This window comes from Aegilops tauschii, chromosome 7 (genome assembly GCF_002575655.3).
Source record: "Aegilops tauschii subsp. strangulata cultivar AL8/78 chromosome 7, Aet v6.0, whole genome shotgun sequence".
Lineage (NCBI taxonomy): Eukaryota > Viridiplantae > Streptophyta > Magnoliopsida > Poales > Poaceae > Aegilops > Aegilops tauschii.
In genome coordinates, this window is record NC_053041.3 from 554,354,874 (window position 1) to 554,373,042 (window position 18,169).

Consider the following 18,169-nt stretch of genomic DNA (forward strand, 5'->3'; position numbering starts at 1 on the left):
ACGGGAACGGGAGTGCGAGGGAACGCCTCGATGGAGAGCACGGCGAAAGGCCACCCCGTCGACCACCGCCACCAGGGCCAGCAGGACTCGGCAGGGCTAACGGAGCTACAACCCGAGAGGAAGCCTATCGGGGTCCAGCTGGAGGAGCCCGAGAGCACCGTCCGCACCTCTGCATCTAACTCCCTGGAAAATCGCATTGCCGGGAAGGAGATGCGGATGCAGATGATGGTGCTGCTGCGTGATGAAGATGGTGCGGGCGGCGATCAGCCGGAGTCAGAGTCGTCGCTCTCCCTCCCACTGCCGTCGTCATCGCCGTCACTGTCCTCCTCGTCGCTTTCGCTTGAGGAGGAGCTTTCGTCGTTGGTCGAGCTCTCCGCGCAGCACCCTAAGCGTCCTCCCGAGTGCCCGAAGATCTTGACGGAGAGCAGGCCGTTCTCTATTAATTTGAACTGGAGAACATGCCCCTCCGAGAAGCCGTGAGCATGGGTGAAGGTCTTCCAACCGCGGCGGAGGTACATTACGTGAGGGGCAGGGAAGTCGACATCAACCCTCATACTGCCGTTCCCACAACCCCTCATGTGCAACCTCAAAGCGCGTGGTTGCTCGAGCTCCATCTCCCACGCAAAAGGAGTTGGAAGGCGAAGATGAGCACGCAGAGGCTTGTACAACCTGATGACGAATCCCCGAGGTTGGTCCCTGACTTGGCCTTCCATCGGGGGAGGAGCCGCCAGTGGAGGCGCTGCCAAGGCACCGCCCCACGCTCCTCCTCCTCAAGCACCGCGGCGGCCTCGGCCTCGTCCCCTTCCTCCTCCCCTCGTGGCGGGTTCCGCCACCGCAGGGTCTGGAGGAGGGGGGACGCGTTGTCGAGAAGAAGCCCTCATCGCCTCCTGGACACCACCACGCCCTCGCCCTCTCACCATGATTGGGAGGGAATAATTGCGGAAGGAGAAGAAGGAGAAGAAGTGTGTGCAGAGAGGCACCACCCTGCCCCTTTTTCTAGGGGGACGGGGCGGGGGGCTGGCTCCTCATACAGGAAATGGCCACCCCGCTCCTCCAATACGGCCTCTCGGCACCCTCTGTGGCTTTGAGAATCAAGGCCGACCCTCTGCTCCAACCACCAGCGCTTGGTTTTCGGCCATGGCACTCCTCCTCGTGCCCTCTGCATCCCCCACCTACCACACCCAATGCATCAGGAGCATGTGGTAGGTGTGTGCGAAAATGGAGGTGAGTGGGACGGCAGTTTCCGCCCCGTGATCGTGGGGCGAGAAAAATCCGTAGGCCACGATCGAAGTTCTTCCGCAGCTTTGCGAACAACGCGCGGAGAAACCGGAAACTGGCCCGGAATCAAGACTAATGAAGAAGCGAAGAAGACCTCAAGAGACCAGCCTCTTCAGCAACCCCGTCTGTGCACTTATTAGGCCCTACCCCGACGATGCTCGGCAGCGCATTCGGGGCAGGCCCAGGGGCTTCTGTTTGTGCAACAAACCCTGGGTCTGTTGCCCAGACTGTGCACAGGCACGGGAACAAGATCGAAGCACCAGCCCAAGTCAGAGTACAAGGAACCAAGAGCGTCGAAGGACCAACATGCAGATTAGAGGGACCAAGGCCAAGCTAGAGAAGCAAGGTATCATCAAGAGAAGGGCCTCCTTTGCCAGGCAGGCGAGCCCGGCAAGGGGCGAGGCCACCCCCAGAAGCAAACAGCCAAGGCGTCCTGGCAGGGCCTGCCGGGGCACACGGAGGCAAGACCACCTCACCAACCACTCCACCACGACTCACGTTCTCGATCAGTGCGATGTCAAGCCGTAGAATGACTGAGTGGCAGCCATTCGCCACATGGCAGGCACTCCCTACAGGGGAAACCCACAGATGACACTCGTCCTACGACGTGTCAAGCGAGCAGGCGCGAAGTTGGCAAAGACGGCCCGGCAAGCCTTCTCGGGCAACCAACGATGTGACGTTGAGCGGCGCATTTAATGAGCCATGTCATCCCATGGAGTTAGGTACGATAGCACTATTTGCTATCTTATCAGTGCATAATGACTACTTTGCCATTATGGTAACCCCTTGACCTATAAAAGGAGGCCCATGGTAACCGTAGAAAGGGTTAGAAGGTTGGATAACTCACACCCCCATATGCGCGTAGTCGCTGCTGCCTTGAGGCAACCCTTGTCGGGCAAGTGTACTACGCTCTACCACCACCTTTCCACCATCAATCCACCAAAGCAGGAGTAGGGTTTTACACCTCGCAGCGGCCCGAACCTGGGTAAAACTGCCCGCGTGATCTCTGTCGTGCTGCCCCACGCTCGTCTGCTCTTTGTGCAACATGACGTCCCCCTGCCGAACCAGCAAGGGGCCTCCTGGTCCCATAGGTGGCCGCGGTTTCCCGCGACAGAAGCATAGAGAGCAATTCTAACAAATCATAGCATAATTTTGGCTCTCTCAAATAGGTATGTCCAGCAAGGATAGATGACACAAAACAAAAAAGCAAAACAAGCAAATACTCAATCATACAAGACGCTCCAAGCAAAACTCATGATATGTGACGAATAAAAATATAGCTCCAAGTAAAATACTGATGGTCGTTAGAAGAAAGAGGGGATGCCACTCGGGCATCCCCAAGCTTAGTTGCTTGCTTCTCTTTTAGATAATAGCTTGGGATGCCATGGGCATCCCCAAGCTTAGGCTCTTCTTACTCCTTATTCCTTCATCCATCGTGATCTCACCCAAAACTTGAAAACTTCAATCACACAAAACTCAACAAAACCTTCGTGAGATCCGTTAGTATAACAGAGCAAATCACTACTCTAAGTATTGTTGAAAACCCATTCATATTTTATTTTTGCATTATATCTACTGTATTCCTGCTTTGCTATAGCTTATACCCTCCAATACAAACCATAGATTCATCAAAATAAGCCCACAACGCAAAGAAACAGAACTTGTCAAAAACAGAACAGTCTGTGGTAATCTCAAAACTTTTAATACATATGTAACTCCCAAATTGTGAAAAATTAGGACAACGTGGGAAATTGGTATATCAATCTTGTGTAAAAAATTCAGAGTTTTATCACGCTTCTGTGATTTTTAAAAATTTTGCGACTGGCACACAAAGTTTCTGTTTTTCAACAAGATCAAATCAACTATCACCGGACATGATCCCAAAGGCTTTGCTTGGCACAAACACTAATTAAAACATAAAAACACAATCATAACACTAGCATAATTGTTCAAACACTCACGAACAGAAAGAAAAAGACAAAAATAAATTGTATTCATTGGGTTGCCTCCCAACAAGCGCTATCGTTTTATGCCCCTAGCTAGGCATAATGCAAATATCTAAGTATTGTCGTCTTCATTTTCTAACTCTTAAATCAACACTTAGAATTCTTCAAGGATTTACCATATAAATTTTCAACAACAATACTTCTAGGAACAATTTTGAGAAATTCATTCTTGCTGGTAGGGTCTCTTATCACTTCAATAGAATCGGGGTGAATACTAATCATTTTAAGATCTTCTTTGTTACTAGTAGAGGTTGCACCCTTGTTTTTAGTGGCTTGAGTAATCTTGCTAATTTTTACCGGAGTTTTTTCAATAGTTTTAGTGGAGGCAAAAGCCGTGCTTAGATTACTAAAGATTTCTTCCAATTTATCGATCCAAGACGGGCTTTCCTCAATTCTTTCATGAATTATGATCCCCTCTTCTTTTAAAAACTTAAGAACTTCTCCCGCTTTTGACCCAATCTTACTAGCAAAATTATGCATCTTTTTATCCAAGTTTTCAATATGTTCTTCTGCAAGCATTTTCTTTTCAATAGCATCAAGCCTTTCCATAACATGCTCAAGAGTTAAAGTTGTTTCATTAACCATAAAAGGCGGTGATACCACTAAATTTCCCATAGCATTAAAAGCATCTAGAGAAGGACACCTTAAGAAATTCCCACTGGTAATCGTATCAAGGACGAATCTATACCAAGTGGTGATGCCCACATAAAAACAGCAAAGAAGAACAATGGTAGATTGCTTACGAATAGATCTATTATGAGCATTGCAAATCCTATACCAAGCATCTTTTAAATTCTCCCCTCCCCTTTGTTTAAAGTTAAGAACCTCATTCTCAGGGGTGCATGAAATAGAGGAAGAACTATCCATAACGACAAAAAGCGGCAAACAAAATTGCACACAAAAACAGATCTGACGAGAAAATGGCGACCGAAAAAGAGGGTGAATAAAACGATTTTTTTTTTAAGTGGGGGAGATGAAAACGAGAGGAAAATGGCAAATAATGTAAATTGCAAGGAGATGAGATTTGTGATTAGGAACCTGGTAGATGTTGATGATGTCTTCCCGGCAACGGCGCCAGAAATTCCTTTTGATGCGGCTTGAACTACGTCGGTATTTCGCCAAAGAGGAAGGGATGATGCAGCACAGCTATGGTAGGTATTTCCCTCAGTGATGAGACCAAGGTTATCGAACCAGTAGGAGAACCACCCAACACTACATGAACGGCACCTGCACACAAAGAACAAATACTTGCAACCCGGCGTAAAAGAGGGGTTATCAATCCCTCCCGGGTAAAAGATATGTAAAAAATGTAGTAGATTGGATAAATAGATCTCGCAAGAACGCAAGATAAAATAAATAACAATAAATTGCAGCAAGGTATTTTTGGGTTTTTGGATTAATAGATCATAAAAAAAGCAAATAAAAATAGATCTTGAAGGCAAATATGATAAAGAAGAGACCCGGGGGCCGTAGATTTCACTAGTGGCTTCTCTCGAGAAAAATAGCATACGGTGGGTAAATAAATTACTGTTGGGCAATTGATAGAACTTCAAATAATCATGACGATATCTAGGCAATGATCATTATATAGGCATCACGTCCAAGATTAGTAGACCGACTCCTGCCTGCATCTACTACTATTACTCCACACATCGACCGCTATCCAGCATGCATCTAGTGTATTAAGTTCATGGAGAAACGGAGTAATGCAATAAGAACAATGACATGATGTAGAAAAGATCTAATCATATAGGAATAGACCCCATCTTGTTATCCTTAATAGCAACGATACATACGTGTCGTTTCCCCTTCTATCACTGGGTTCGAGCACCGTAAGATCGAACCCATCACAAAGCACCTCTTCCCATGGCAAGAAAAAATGAACTAGTCGGCCTAACTAAACCAAAGATTCGAAGAAGAAATACGAGGCTATAAGTAATCATGCATATAAGAGATCAAAAGACTCAAATAACTTACATGGATAAAAACATAGATCTGATCATAAACTCAAAGTTTATCGGATCCCAACAAACACACCGCAAAAAGAGTTGCATCAAATCGGTCTCCAAGAGACCATTGTATTGAGAATCAAAAGAGAGAGAGAGGAAGCCATCTAGCTACTAACTATGGACCAGTAGGTCTACAATGAACTACTCACGCATCATCGGAGAGGCACCAATGAGGATGATGAACCCCTCCGTGATGGTGTCTAGATTGGATCTGTGGTTTCTAGAACTTGCGGCGGCTGGAATTGATTTTCGTCGACTCCCCTAGGGTTTCTGGAATATTAGGGTATTTTTAGAGCAAAGAGGCAGCGCGGGAGGCCACCGAGGTGCTAGGTGGGTTGTGCCCCCCTCGGGGCACCCCTCTGGTACTTCTTTGGCCCATCCCGTGTCTTCTGGCCTAGAAAAATTCTCCAAAAATTTTCGCTGCGTTTGGACTTTGTTTGGTATTGATTTTTTGCGAAGTAAAAAACAAGCAAAAAACAGCAACTGGAACCAGGCACTATCTCAATAGGTTAGTCCCAAAAAATGAGGTAAAGTTGCTATAAAATGATTGTAAAACATCCAAGAATGATAATATAACAGCATGGAATAATAAAAATTATAGATACGTTGGAGACGTATCACTCTCCTGTGCGTGTGAGAGTGTGTGTAGACTAAGAGAGCAGATCATGTGTCCCTGCATGGAGGGCTCCGGGGGGGTCTTATAGGCTGACCCCAGGGTTACAATGGTAAAGATACATGGGTGTGGGACCCTGGTGTCATCGACTAGAGTCGGCGGCGGGCCCGCTGGGTGCGGGTCCTGCCAGCTGCATGACACTATTGCTCTTCATGTCCCGCATCACGGAGTGGTTGGCGTCGGCGGGCTACAGTGGCGAGCCGCGCTGATGTCGGTCGCCCGGGTCAGTGGGTACGGCCGCACTGTAGCCATGCACTCCCGTCGTGGCAGGTTGTCTTGTCGTATGGCCGATGGGACAGCCGCTGACCTACGGCCAGCCGTCCCGGCACGAGGCACCGTGCCCAGCCGGCCTGCACTGGGAACCCGGCCGGAGGGCTAGCCGGATTGAGGGGCGCCAGCCGCCCTGATGTTTCCAAAAATGTTCTAAACTCTGGTGCCTACCCGGGGGGTCATCCCCCAACACTACTGCTAGGCCTTTACCCCGCACTACTAATAGGGTTTTCCATAGTAGTGTATGAAATGATGGAGAGTTTTTTTTGCACCAGCTTCCAGTGAACAACGGTTATTTAGAGAAAGAGGACTTGTTGAAGTTGTTGTAACCACAACGCGTAAGTTATAGATCTCTTCATTGTAGAAACATTTTATTTATTTTCTTGTGTACAACTATTTTTAATGAATTCTGGTGCACACCTGCTCCATTTCATACTTGGACGGCGCAATAATTCTGGTGCACCCTGGGGGCGGCTATAGAAGACCCCCCCGGAGCCCTCCATGCAGGGACACGCGATCTGCTCTCTTAGTCTACACACACTCTCACACGTACAAGAGAGGCAAGATGGAGAGCTAGCTCCTTCTTCCTCCTCCACCAAAGAATAAAGACTCATACATAATTTTTGAGCAGGAATTTTGGGTCGAGCTTGCTATATTTTGTTAAGTTTGAAACTCTCATTTTGAACATTTGGTATTTGCGTTGTAAACTTAAGTCCTCATGGACGTCTACTACATTCACTGTTGTTTCATGTTGCACACTACTTAACTTTGATCTTATGCGCATAAAGTCATCTCACAGACGCCCATATTCCATTGTGCATTTCATTATCTTCAAATTATTCTTGTATGCACTTTGATTTGACTTCATGGAAAGTGGGAGATCTCCACAAAGTGAAAGCTGCCACGTGCATGTGCATTCAAAGGCAAACTACTTACATGCACATCTTCAGGGGAGCCCCTTCAAATTCATGAAGCCAATGACCACGTTTAACTTTCACATATTTTATCCCCGTTGAAAACTTCAACAAGTTTGTCATCAATCACCAAAAAGGGGGAGATTGTAAGTGCATCTAGTGCCAACCATAGTTGATTTTGGAGTATTGATGACAAACTTGGTTGAGGGACTAATGTGTTTGTGAGATTCGCAGAAGAACACAGGTAGAAGTCCCTATTGATTTGGTTTACCCATCGAAGATGACCCCTAAAAATGTATGAAGACATTGAAAACAATGATGGTTCGTGAATACATTTGTGTTGAAGATAATGACACGTGAAGACATTCACTTGAAGTCAATGGAGCGCGAAGACATAGTTTCTTTCGTAGTTTCACTTTCTTCTTTCCTAACTCATAGGAACCACCAAACTGTTAAGTGGGGTTGAGGTAAACAAAGTCAGAAAACTAATGTGATGCTCAACCTAAAATTCTATGTCTTCGAGTGAAGATAATGAGAAAAAAATCTCTTCCAGAGTTGGTTGAGTCAGCTTTCCTTGGAGCCCAAGTTAAGCTGTCGCGTGAGTTTGAAATCCGACCATTGGACATGTGTCGGTTGTCCATTGACCCAGGGTCATTTCGGACATATCATGTCGGGTTGCCTCCTGGCTATAAATAGCCCACCCCCTCCACCATAAGTTGGTGGTTGATCCGAGTATTATGCACGGCTTTTGTCATTTGAGAGCAACCCACCTCCAAAGCCTTTGAGAGAGAATCCTTGCGAGGACAAATCCAAAACACCAGAGCCCAAAGTGTTTTGAGCATCACTGAGGCCTTTCTGTTCCGCGTGAACCGAAGACTTATTACACTTGAAGACTGTGATCTTCTAGTCGGTTAGGCATCGCGTTCTGAGCATCCAAGAGTCATTGTAGATTGCCGATGAACGAAGTCTGTGAAGGTTTGAAAGTCTACCTTGAAGACTTACCTGAGTGATTAGGCGAGATTTGCGGGTCTTAGCTCAAGGGGAATAAGGTGAAGACATGGTGTTCTGAGTTCAATCTCAGCCTCCCTAACCAGACATACAATTGTCATAGCAACTGGAACTGGTCTAACAAATCCTTTGTCTTCATCGAGCAACTGGTTCTATCACCTCATTCCTTTACTTATTGTTTAGTTTCGTGAAGTCTTACATGCATGTTCTGTTCGAAGACATTGTGTGAAGACATCCTCTCTGATTGCATATTTGTCTTCACACTATCTTCCAGACCTGATCTATTCTACCTATCTACTACTTGTCTTCGTGGATCACTTATACTGCACTTTGACATCAATGCATGCCTAGTGTAGTTTATCTTCCGTTGCATCCTGTTTAGTTATTGTTTTGTTTGCACGTCTTCGAAGACATTGCCTGTTTTGAAGACTTTCATAAAAATCGCCTATTCACCCCCCCTCTAGTCGACAACTAGCACTTTCAAGTTGCCTAGGGCTCTTCCAAATGTCGGCGTTCTCTTGTCCGGGGATAGATTAGTCACCCGGACCCAAATATCTATCTTGTCGAACACCATCTCCGACGGTCTTACATCGCCTTCATATTCCTTCATTATCAGCACACATAAGTCATATTGCCACGGACCACATAACATGTTTCAGTTTCCCTCTCATCCAAACTGAACCTCAAAAGTGTTGGACCCAAGATCACTGAAACATGCTTCCTTATGCAGACCCCACGCTCTGGGTAGAGTCATTTCCAAAGCAGACATCTTAAGAGGTCTAGATGAACAAACCTTCCCCACCGCCGACCACCGTGAAGGTCTTGGATGTGCCTGCTCTGGTTCAGCAAAGATGACGTCGTCCACCTCTTTATCCATCAGCACCATCCCCCCTGTCTCACTGAAAGGGTTGCAGCCGTATCTGGAGTATTGCACTTGACGAGGGACTTTGAAGAACCCCCACTCGTTGAACCTCCCACCCATCTAGCAGGCGGAGTTGAGATCGCCACCGTCGTCGACTTTGGGGTCACCATCTTCTTTGTATCAGCCGCCCCGCACCCCCGCCTCTCCGTCATCAGCGCCGCCGCTGGTGGGGAGGAAAGACCCCGACCCGTGCCAAGCATGCGCCGTCACAGCCTTAGACACCGCCAGGAACCGCACCGCCCCCACCAAGAAACCCTAACCCTAGCTTAGCAGCGCAACCGCCTCGCGATCGCCTCCTACCGTCTTAGAGTTTTTTCCATGGTGGACCCTTAGCCTTAGACTAGTTGATTAGACTAGCATAGTCTGCTATAATTTGGTACAAATATGTCCGAATGTAATGAATTGCTCCGGTTTGTATGAAAATCATTCGGTTTGCATGTAATTTGTTCGATTTAGTTGAAAAGCGGTTTGAATTTTATGCGGCTAGCGTTGGATGGCTGGCTTCTACATCAATGTTGGTGGATTGCCCCCTGTTCGCAGACGGATGCGGAAACAAATTTGCGGGTTGGAGATGTCGTAACCAACACAAAAAACCAACGAGAATAACGTGACTTGCTAGCATTTTCTCTGCAATGTTCAAACTTCATATACACGCTTTATCAAGTAACTCAAAATGCATTCTTTTACAAAACACCTGTTGTGATTGACCCATGCGGGTGTAATCCATGTGTAAAAACTAATGATATCTCAAGAAAGAGAAGAGATAAGGTGAGGAGGAGTGGGGCGTGGTGGTGATTGGTGGTCGGACCGAGTGGAGACATGGGGATGGACGACGCCGACAGCAGCCACCATACCAGATTGTTCCAGAGGCTTCTTTTTTAATTGCTCAACAATGAGATTGTGGGAGATAAGGATGAACGAGGGAAGGCCTTATCTGCAAATGTGGATAGAGATGCGGGCATCTTTTTGCAAAATTGTCACCGTTTGCTTTCTAGTCGTCAGGTATAGATCAGACGACATATTGCAGATGACAGGTACATCATTATCATCAACTCGTTTTTTATAAGAGTAAAGATTAAGGTAGTTCTAAAAAAAAGTAATATTGGTAGTATCATAGTGATATGCATCGGTCTCTAGATGGTTCTGCGTGCACGCACCCTCTAGGCCTAGCCTTTTTTTCAAAATGACAGGTGCTGCAGTACTTGGCTCTCTGGGTCACGGTCCGGTCAAGGGGTGGCCTCAAGGAGTCAACAACACTTCTGGCACCACGGCTGGTACACCCCGTTTTGCCCGGTATATGCAAAGGACGCAAAATGACGATGTACACCGCTACGCCGTTTCTACGGAAAATGGCTGTTGCTCGATGGCGTGGCCTCTTATCTCGGAGTCCCAGACCATGCACCGCGCGTAGCAAGCCAAGAGCCAGACTCCTCAAAGGTGTCAGAAAAGTGGTAGGCGCCCGGGCGGGAATCTTCTGGTCCTAGTCCAGCGACACCGCCAAGGCACAGCCAGTATTCCACAATCACAGACGCTCTATTGTAAAAATCTGACGGCGAAAGGAGGGCCTGCTCCATGCACCAAGTCTAGCCACAAACTAGACTCGCCCCCAGAGCCTAAACGGAACCGCCTCTTTCTCGTCACGTCTGCCCCGGGTCCTCGCCTCCTCGCTCCGCTCGCATTCCCCATCCGAGTAAATAGCATAAAACTACTATTTTACGGGCTAAGGTTCCAAAAAACTATTGGTTTTTATTTTTTCTCAGATAACTACCAATTGAGCGGTCGGCTGTTTCAAAAAACCCAAAACACTCGTTGCTAGCGATTTAAACCATTTTATGACAGGTCGGGCCCACCTCTAAACAATCCGTTTGTTTGACCGTTATGTTTGACCGTGACCTTACATGTGAGACCCACGTGTAAGTTATCTCTTCTTCCTCTATCTTCACTTCTCTCCTTTGGCTCTTTCTTCTTCCTCTCCCCTTGCCCGACTACCCCCACCCGCCGACGGCCACCTCCACCATCTGTCGCGCGCTAAGACAAGATCGATGACGGGAATGAAGGTCGCACGGAGGAGCAGCCGCAGCACAGGAGCACATGCCGCTGGCATCCGTGTGCCATGGCCAGGAGCATGCCCGCAAGGGTCGCCGCTAGCAGCGCTAAAAGAACGGGCCGCCACCAGCCGCCCAAGGAGCACGGGCCACCATCAGTCGCGCCATGGCCAGGGGCTCAGGCCGCCGCGCACAGGAGCACGCGCCACCGCGCGCCATGCCAGGGGCTCAGGCCCCCGCGCACAGGAGCACGGGCCACTGCGCGCCATGGCCAGGAGCAGCGGCGGTGCCCGGCAGGGAACTCCGCCACCCAGTGCGCCCGCCTCCTTTCGCCTGGCCGGCGACTTGGCCGCCGGCGAGCTGCCGACGCCGTTTCTCTGGCGCACGCGGGTTATCCTCAAGGGCCTGATTGCTTTTTCTAAAAAACATTCAGGGACCCGATTGCTTTTTTAGAAAACTTATAGGGGTTGTCTGTGAATGTATAAAGAACATATTTTTATATTAGAATATGACAAAGGGACACTGACATGTGGACCCCACATGTAAGGTAACGGTCAAACAGACGGTCAAACAAACGGTTTTCTTACATGCGGGTCCCAACTATCATAATCGCGATCAATTTTAAAGCACTCTATGATTAGGGTTTTTTGAAACAGCCGACCGCTTATTTGATAGTTATCTGAGAAAAATTAAAAATCAGTAGTTTTTTGAAACCCTGGCTGTGAAGTACTGGTAGTTTTATCCTATTTACTCTCCCCACCCCCACCCCCACCCCCGAGAAGAGGAGGGTTTCGCCGAGGAGTAGAGACGGCGGCGCGGCGACATGGGTCCATGGCCGTGGCGCGGCGCATGGACCGCGCTGGTGCGATGTGGCCACGCCACCTACACCGCGCCGGTCCTTCCCCGTGGGCGCATCTTCACGAAGCAAGTGGTAGGACGAGTCGCCGACGGCTCGGGGTTCATGGCGGACCTGTCGACTCTCAAGGTACACTCCAAGCTGGTGAGCCGCGCGGGGGCGCCCGTGCCGGCGAATGGTCCGAGTGAGATCCGGCTGGTGGAGGCGGCGGTCGCGGCGAGGTGCGGCTACAAGTGTCCTACTTGGTTGCGACGGTACGCCGCTTCGATCACGCTGGCTAGGAGGGACCAGATCCAGTACGAGGAGACCAAGCCATGGAGGAGCGCGGAGGTGGCCGTGAATCTAGGAGGAGGTGGCGGGGACAGGGCGCCGTACAACTGCCCGGCGATGATACGCGCATCCGAAGAGGTTGAGGTAATGCTGCTACCGCTTGCTCTATCTACTGTTTTATAAGAGACAATTAAGACCCCATCTCGAATTTTGACAATTTTCTCTCTCGGAAGGTGCTGTTTGAGGATGTCTTTGGTCATGCGTTTGATGGAGTGAAGGTGCTACTTCAGGATTCTTTTGTTTCCGCATCTGATAGCAAGGGCCCCAAGAATAATCTGAAGTGTAGATCATTTATTGTTTCTACTCCTTGCTCACCTTCAAGGTAGATTAGTAGTGGTTTTAAATTTAATCATTGGGATTTACCGATTACCTACTCACAGTCCTAAAATTGATCGATCTCTCATGCTTCTTTCAGGTTTCTACCTGAGAAGTTTGGAGGCAACTCACATGGATTTCATTACATTGGTAACTTTGCTGATGCTACAGTTATGAATGTTGAACTTTGTTGTGAGAAGCAATTCAATAAGTTGGACCTAGGGCCTCCAAATTTTGACAGCATCTGTGGAATTATACTGGCACAAAAGGTTATTTAATCAACTTACTTACATTTTTGTTAGTCGTCGATCTATTATGGGTGTGTTCTTATTATATGCATGAGCATATTTTTCTTAAATTGGCATTCTACTGTGATTTTTCTATGTGAAATTTCTATACACCTTTGAAAATAGTTATGAGAATTAGTCTTACATCTATATTCTGCCATAGCTGTAATTTCTAAGTTGAAACAAAATTTATGGCGTCATGATTGAGTATGCAGTGATTCTTAAACTGCTGAAACCGTATGGATTCATGTCATAGCAGCAACCTGTTACAATTTTGCTGTGCAAAATTCATGTGCTTGCTCTTTGTACATCAGCATTGCTATGGCTACTGCCCTCTGGGTGCAATTCAAACATCTCTAACTTTCATAATCAATATGTAAAGAATTTAATAAGATTTGAAAAATGAAAATAATACCATTTTTGTTTTATAATATGTAGTCAACCTTGTAGTTAATTGTTGATATGCTAACTATTTGTAAGTTGTGACTTGTGACATCCAGTATGTTTCTCATGCGTAAGAGTTCTCCCCAAGATACATGAATCTTAGGCATGCTTGTTTTTTTTTCAATCTTGATGTGTTCCAATTCAATAAGCTGGACCTAGGACCATTAGATTTTCCCAGCAAGAGTTGGCCTGTCCACTTTCCCTTTCTTGTGTTGTTGCTTTACATCTTGTATATGCTTTAGCTCTTTTGTACGGGTCACTTCTCACAGTTAGGTTTACCAGTTTTAACTTGTGTAGTTTGTCCTCTTATGGTGTTGGATCTTTCGGATGCTAGCAAGGGGAGCATCAAATGCATTCACTTTACCGTTCCGAAGTTACAAGTATTCCTTCTGATCTTTATGATGATCTTCATGTTTTTGGTTATCATTTGGCACATTATTCCTTACATTTTGTTATATTTGGATGCTTGATCATCTTTCTATGGCGTGGGAACTGTGCTGGAACTCTTCTATATCTAAATAGCTAGCCCTCACTAACCTATTTCTCTCAACATGCACACCTGACATGCATAGGAAAAGACTCTTAATTAAATACAATAACTCATATGTATTTTAAGTTTTAGTTCTTATATTATTCATAAAATATTCATGTTCCAAATAATTTAATATCTTCAAATTATACTGCAACCATACTCATATGTATCATCTAGTTTGTACCCAATCAAACTCCAAAATCTTATGTTGCCTGCTGTTCCTATCAAGAAACTTACCTCACCATATGTATTTAATTTCTGGAATCACTCCTTCCTATCCTTGGTACGTATAGATATGTACAAGCACACATGGGCAACTTGGGCTAGACTCCTACACTCACCTCCACAGTCCAATATAAGTGTATCTCATCTGAATGATAATTCTATGTTGCAGGTTCATGATCCTTTGATATCCATTCTAATGTATCAGAGAAAACTGCTGAACAAGATGTTCTCTTCACGCCATGTCTTATCTCAGTTGCAATATTATAGATTTTTTTCATCAAGGAAGCTGGTATGAAATCACAGAATTTATATTATTCTTAAAATCTTGTAAAATAATAATTGTCAAACAGAGTGATTTTTTGAGCTGGGGTGTACCTATACTCTAATTTTCAGATAATTCTAATGATCTAAAAATTCCAAGGAAAATTGTAAATGCTGTAGTACTAGAGTTATGTTGACCTGTGAAATTTGCTCATGTTTTATTTTACCATTTGGAGAAACATTTATTTTATGTTCTTGCGGCATTAAGTGGAGGATGGCCTCCATCACATGCAATCCTCCTTGATTTCTATGCTGCCATACTCAATCGCCTCCTAGAAGCCGTGAGCTTGCAACATCACCTTCATGAAGAGGCTCCACTCGGCTTAGTCTGTCTGCGTCGAGATCAAATACTTGATGCCGCCCACAAGCCATATGGTAACGTGGACATTCGGTGCCGATGAAGGACTGACACTGGTTCTGGTGAGGTGGAGTGTGGGAGTTGCTATGGCCAGGATCTGACATCGCTCAGGATCATCAACTCTAGCTACTCTGATAACAATTGTTACTAACATTAGTGCACGCTAGATGCTTTTTGCTCATTGATTTGCGTTACGGTTCGCCGCAATTCGCTGGCTTTCTCATTTATCTATACCGATAAGGAAAGATATGGAATCACCCCAGTGGCTTCTTTACAGCCTAGGCACACTAAGCAAGGATCATTAGTTAACGATGTTAATGCATGTATTCCTTTTTTTCACTATCAAATGCAAATTGTGAAATTATCTTTTTGATGATTTTTGCAGAGAAATGCAATGAATCAAATCGAAGATTTGAAGGCAAGGAACATAGCCATTCTGTGTTTGGATGATGGTTTCAAAGAAGTCTTATTAAGCTTCAAAAGTGTAATAGCGCAAATGCGCCAGAATTCTTATGATTATGGCAAACGTGTTGATCTCTCCAAGCGTTATGGACCTGGCTGCAAGGTGTACACGGCAGGAGGAGCTGGCGCATTCCATGTAATAATTCAACATTGCAAAGCGTCATTCCGCATGTCTTTTTCAGCAAGAGACCTGTATTCCAGAGCTTGGAGAAGTGAGCGGGGAACATTTGTCATGAAACCAGATATCACAGGGTGGTTATACATAACAAATGAAGACCATAAAACGCTACAGTTCACAAGCAGTTCTACTTATGGCGGTCTTGGTGGAGACGACGTCAAGGACACGTGGATTGGCATTCATGCACTCCGTCACGCATTTCATGTGATACGCAAGTCAGATGGAAGGCCCACAGACCTTAGACAAGCTATCATGATCATCAGCATTCACTTGTCAGAATCAGCCCGCCTCCAGTCAGTTTTTGAAGCAGTTTGCGAGTCCATGACTGATGATACACGAACCACTTTGGATGTTGAACCTGAGGCTGCAGCCGGTGCTGCTGAAGCCAGTGCGGCTGCAGCCGGTGCTGCTGCAGCCGGTGCGGCTCGGCCAATAAGAACTCATACCCCCTCGTTTTGGGTAGCGAATTATGGTTACTACTCCAAACAGGCGATGACAGCTGTTGACAAGTATATTTCAGAAAATGAGGAGTACATAATTGAAAATGTTATGGGTGGTCAGGTAAAGTCACCAGAGGAGATCTTCAGGGAGATCCGGATACTCTCCCGGGATGTGTATCGCGACGGTGTTTTTGCTGATAAAGTTGGTGATCCACCGCTAGCACCGCCAACGGAATCTCCTCCGGATGCCACGGGATATGAGGTAGAATTTCCCTATCCACAGTTAAGTGAGTGGGAAACCGGCACAAAATAGGCTTCCCACTGCTGACAGATTACAAGCAAGAGGCTGCGACCACGAAGACACATCTTCTCTATGATCAGACACTTGAAACCGCGGCTCACCTGTTCTGCCACTGCCCGTTTACTGCCAAAGTGCAATTCAAGCTGCACTGTAGACTGCACCCCAACCAAGATGCTGCTACCAGCTACAACAACATTCAGGTCCCAACTGTTCAAGACTGGTGGGCTCGCCACACCTCTGCCCACAAGCAAGACGCCCAGCAAGCCATGTGCCGCCTGGAACATTTGGAATGTATCTTCAACCATGTTTCTTCAACCACTGACGATGTTGCCTCCTTGATTATCTCTGACCTCAACCATTTAAGGGTAGCCTTACTTAGACTGCCACCTGAACTAGACTGATGGTCAGGGCTAATTTTTTGTACTGTGCCTAATGGCAACTCCCTTGTACATTCTCTATCTATAATGCAAAGGCAGAGCACCTGCCATTCGTCAAAAAAAAGTACAGCACCACCAGAGACGTGCTGATCCAGAGCTCCAGTTGATTAGTGAAAATTTGAGCAAGTTGGGCAAAAAGAATTACCAAGACTTCAAAATCTTGTTGATTAGTGGTACCTAACATACTGTAGCACTTTCCCAGTTTTTGCACTCATACAATCTCCTATATGACGCAATGCCTGGATCCCATGTGGTGGAGTCACCACATGCATGTGTAATGCCATTTGCCGAGAATACAGGCTGTACTTCAGATTGTTCAGTTCCAGTGCGGCTGTCGAAGTAAATTGCCATATGGTTTGTTCTAATAGTTCTAACAGTTTCAGTGGGTGTGATGAAAACCTTGCACTGCTAGGGCTCTGAATATTCTGCGGTTTCTTTGGCCAAACTTCATTGGCAGTGTAAGCACTGGCTTTAGGACAATATGAATCAATATGCTGCTGCTTCGGAATCACTGATTATGAAGTAATCTTCCTTTTTATTCATTTTTGATCTGTAAATGGAATTGTTAATGAATATGCTTCATTCGCTGACTCTATTCCATTCCTTGACTTTATATGATAATATTTCTATTTCATGATATTTCTATCAAGAGCATTCCATAATGTGCTTTCATCATGATGACAAGAATTTAGCACAGTATTGTGAATTGTAGTTCATACGTATGTCAATCTTGTGATTCATTGGTGCCACCCATCTGTGGAATTATGCCTCATACGTATGTCAATACTGTGATTCATTGGTGCCACCCAGCTGTGGAATTATGCCTATAGAAAATCCATTCTAACATCTTTATCTGAACACCGAGGTGAAACTACTACCATGAAATAAGCAAATTGGAGGAGGTTGTAGCTACAAAATGATTATATAGCTGAATGAGAGCATCACTCGCCACAAAAATAGCATTTCAGGAAGCTAGAATTGCCCAAAAGCATTACCATGCAGAACTTGGTAAGAGATAATGGTGCACTATCGGCTGAACCTCATTTAACTTGAAATTGCGCACTAGTTGATTCCCATTTATTTCTGGTGTTTGACACCTATTAGAGAATTAAATTGCTTGTGTGAGGATAGCAACAACATAACTACTCACTTATTTTCAATCAAGTGTAGTGCATGTACTTCACCAGAATCCTCCCAACGAAAACAAGTACACACATAACTGGGCATGTAGAGTATAGGACAATAAAATTGATGGTTACCCAAAAATAAATCCTTTGGTCCCAAACAAGTTGGGGTCAGCTAGAGTTGAAATTGATAAAATCTCGTAACTAACTCATGATTCTGCCACATAGAGTTGAAACTCATAAAATCTCGTAACCAACTCATGGTTCTGGCACATGGATAAATAGCTTCCACGCACCCCTGCTCATGGCCTTGTAGTTGTTTTCAACTAGGAAACCTATATAGGATTTTACTTTATGCTTACAAGACCCAGTAGAAGGAATGTAGGTCCATCATACCCTGACCTTGTAACCAACGAAATAGTTGCTTAGCTGCT

The 18,169-nt window shown here is 45.9% G+C and overlaps 1 protein-coding gene across 3 annotated transcripts; it reads left to right on the forward strand.

The window, feature by feature from the left end:
- Window positions 1-11,844: 11,844 nt before the first annotated feature.
- Window positions 11,845-17,250, forward strand: LOC109752628 (uncharacterized). 3 transcript variants are annotated; one of them, XR_002230322.4, is made up of 6 exons: window positions 11,852-12,395; window positions 12,485-12,633; window positions 12,727-12,895; window positions 13,655-13,737; window positions 14,284-14,403; window positions 15,179-17,250. XR_002230322.4 is itself a non-coding variant. In XM_020311528.4 (5 exons), exons 1-5 carry the CDS (start codon window positions 11,949-11,951, stop codon window positions 16,184-16,186), a joined length of 1,893 nt encoding a protein of 630 aa, XP_020167117.1. In that variant the 5' UTR covers window positions 11,845-11,948; the 3' UTR covers window positions 16,187-17,250. The 3 variants fall into 3 exon arrangements, 1 of the variants encoding a protein (XP_020167117.1); XR_002230323.4 differs by having other exon boundaries at window positions 13,692-13,737; window positions 15,179-16,973; XM_020311528.4 differs by lacking the exon at window positions 13,655-13,737 and having other exon boundaries at window positions 11,845-12,395.
- The last annotated feature ends 919 nt before the right edge of the window (window positions 17,251-18,169 follow it).

What these genes read in the sequence shown, in the direction of transcription:
- LOC109752628 (XM_020311528.4), top strand. Translation starts at nt 11,949, where the DNA reads ATGGGTCCATGGCCGTGGCGCGGCGCATGGACCGCGCTGGTGCGATGT. An exon ending in ACTCCTTGCTCACCTTCAAG is followed by an intron (nt 12,634 to 12,726) that starts GTAGATTAGTAG and finishes TGCTTCTTTCAG; the next exon opens with GTTTCTACCTGAGAAGTTTG. An exon ending in GAATTATACTGGCACAAAAG is followed by an intron (nt 12,896 to 14,283) that starts GTTATTTAATCA and finishes TCTATGTTGCAG; the next exon opens with GTTCATGATCCTTTGATATC.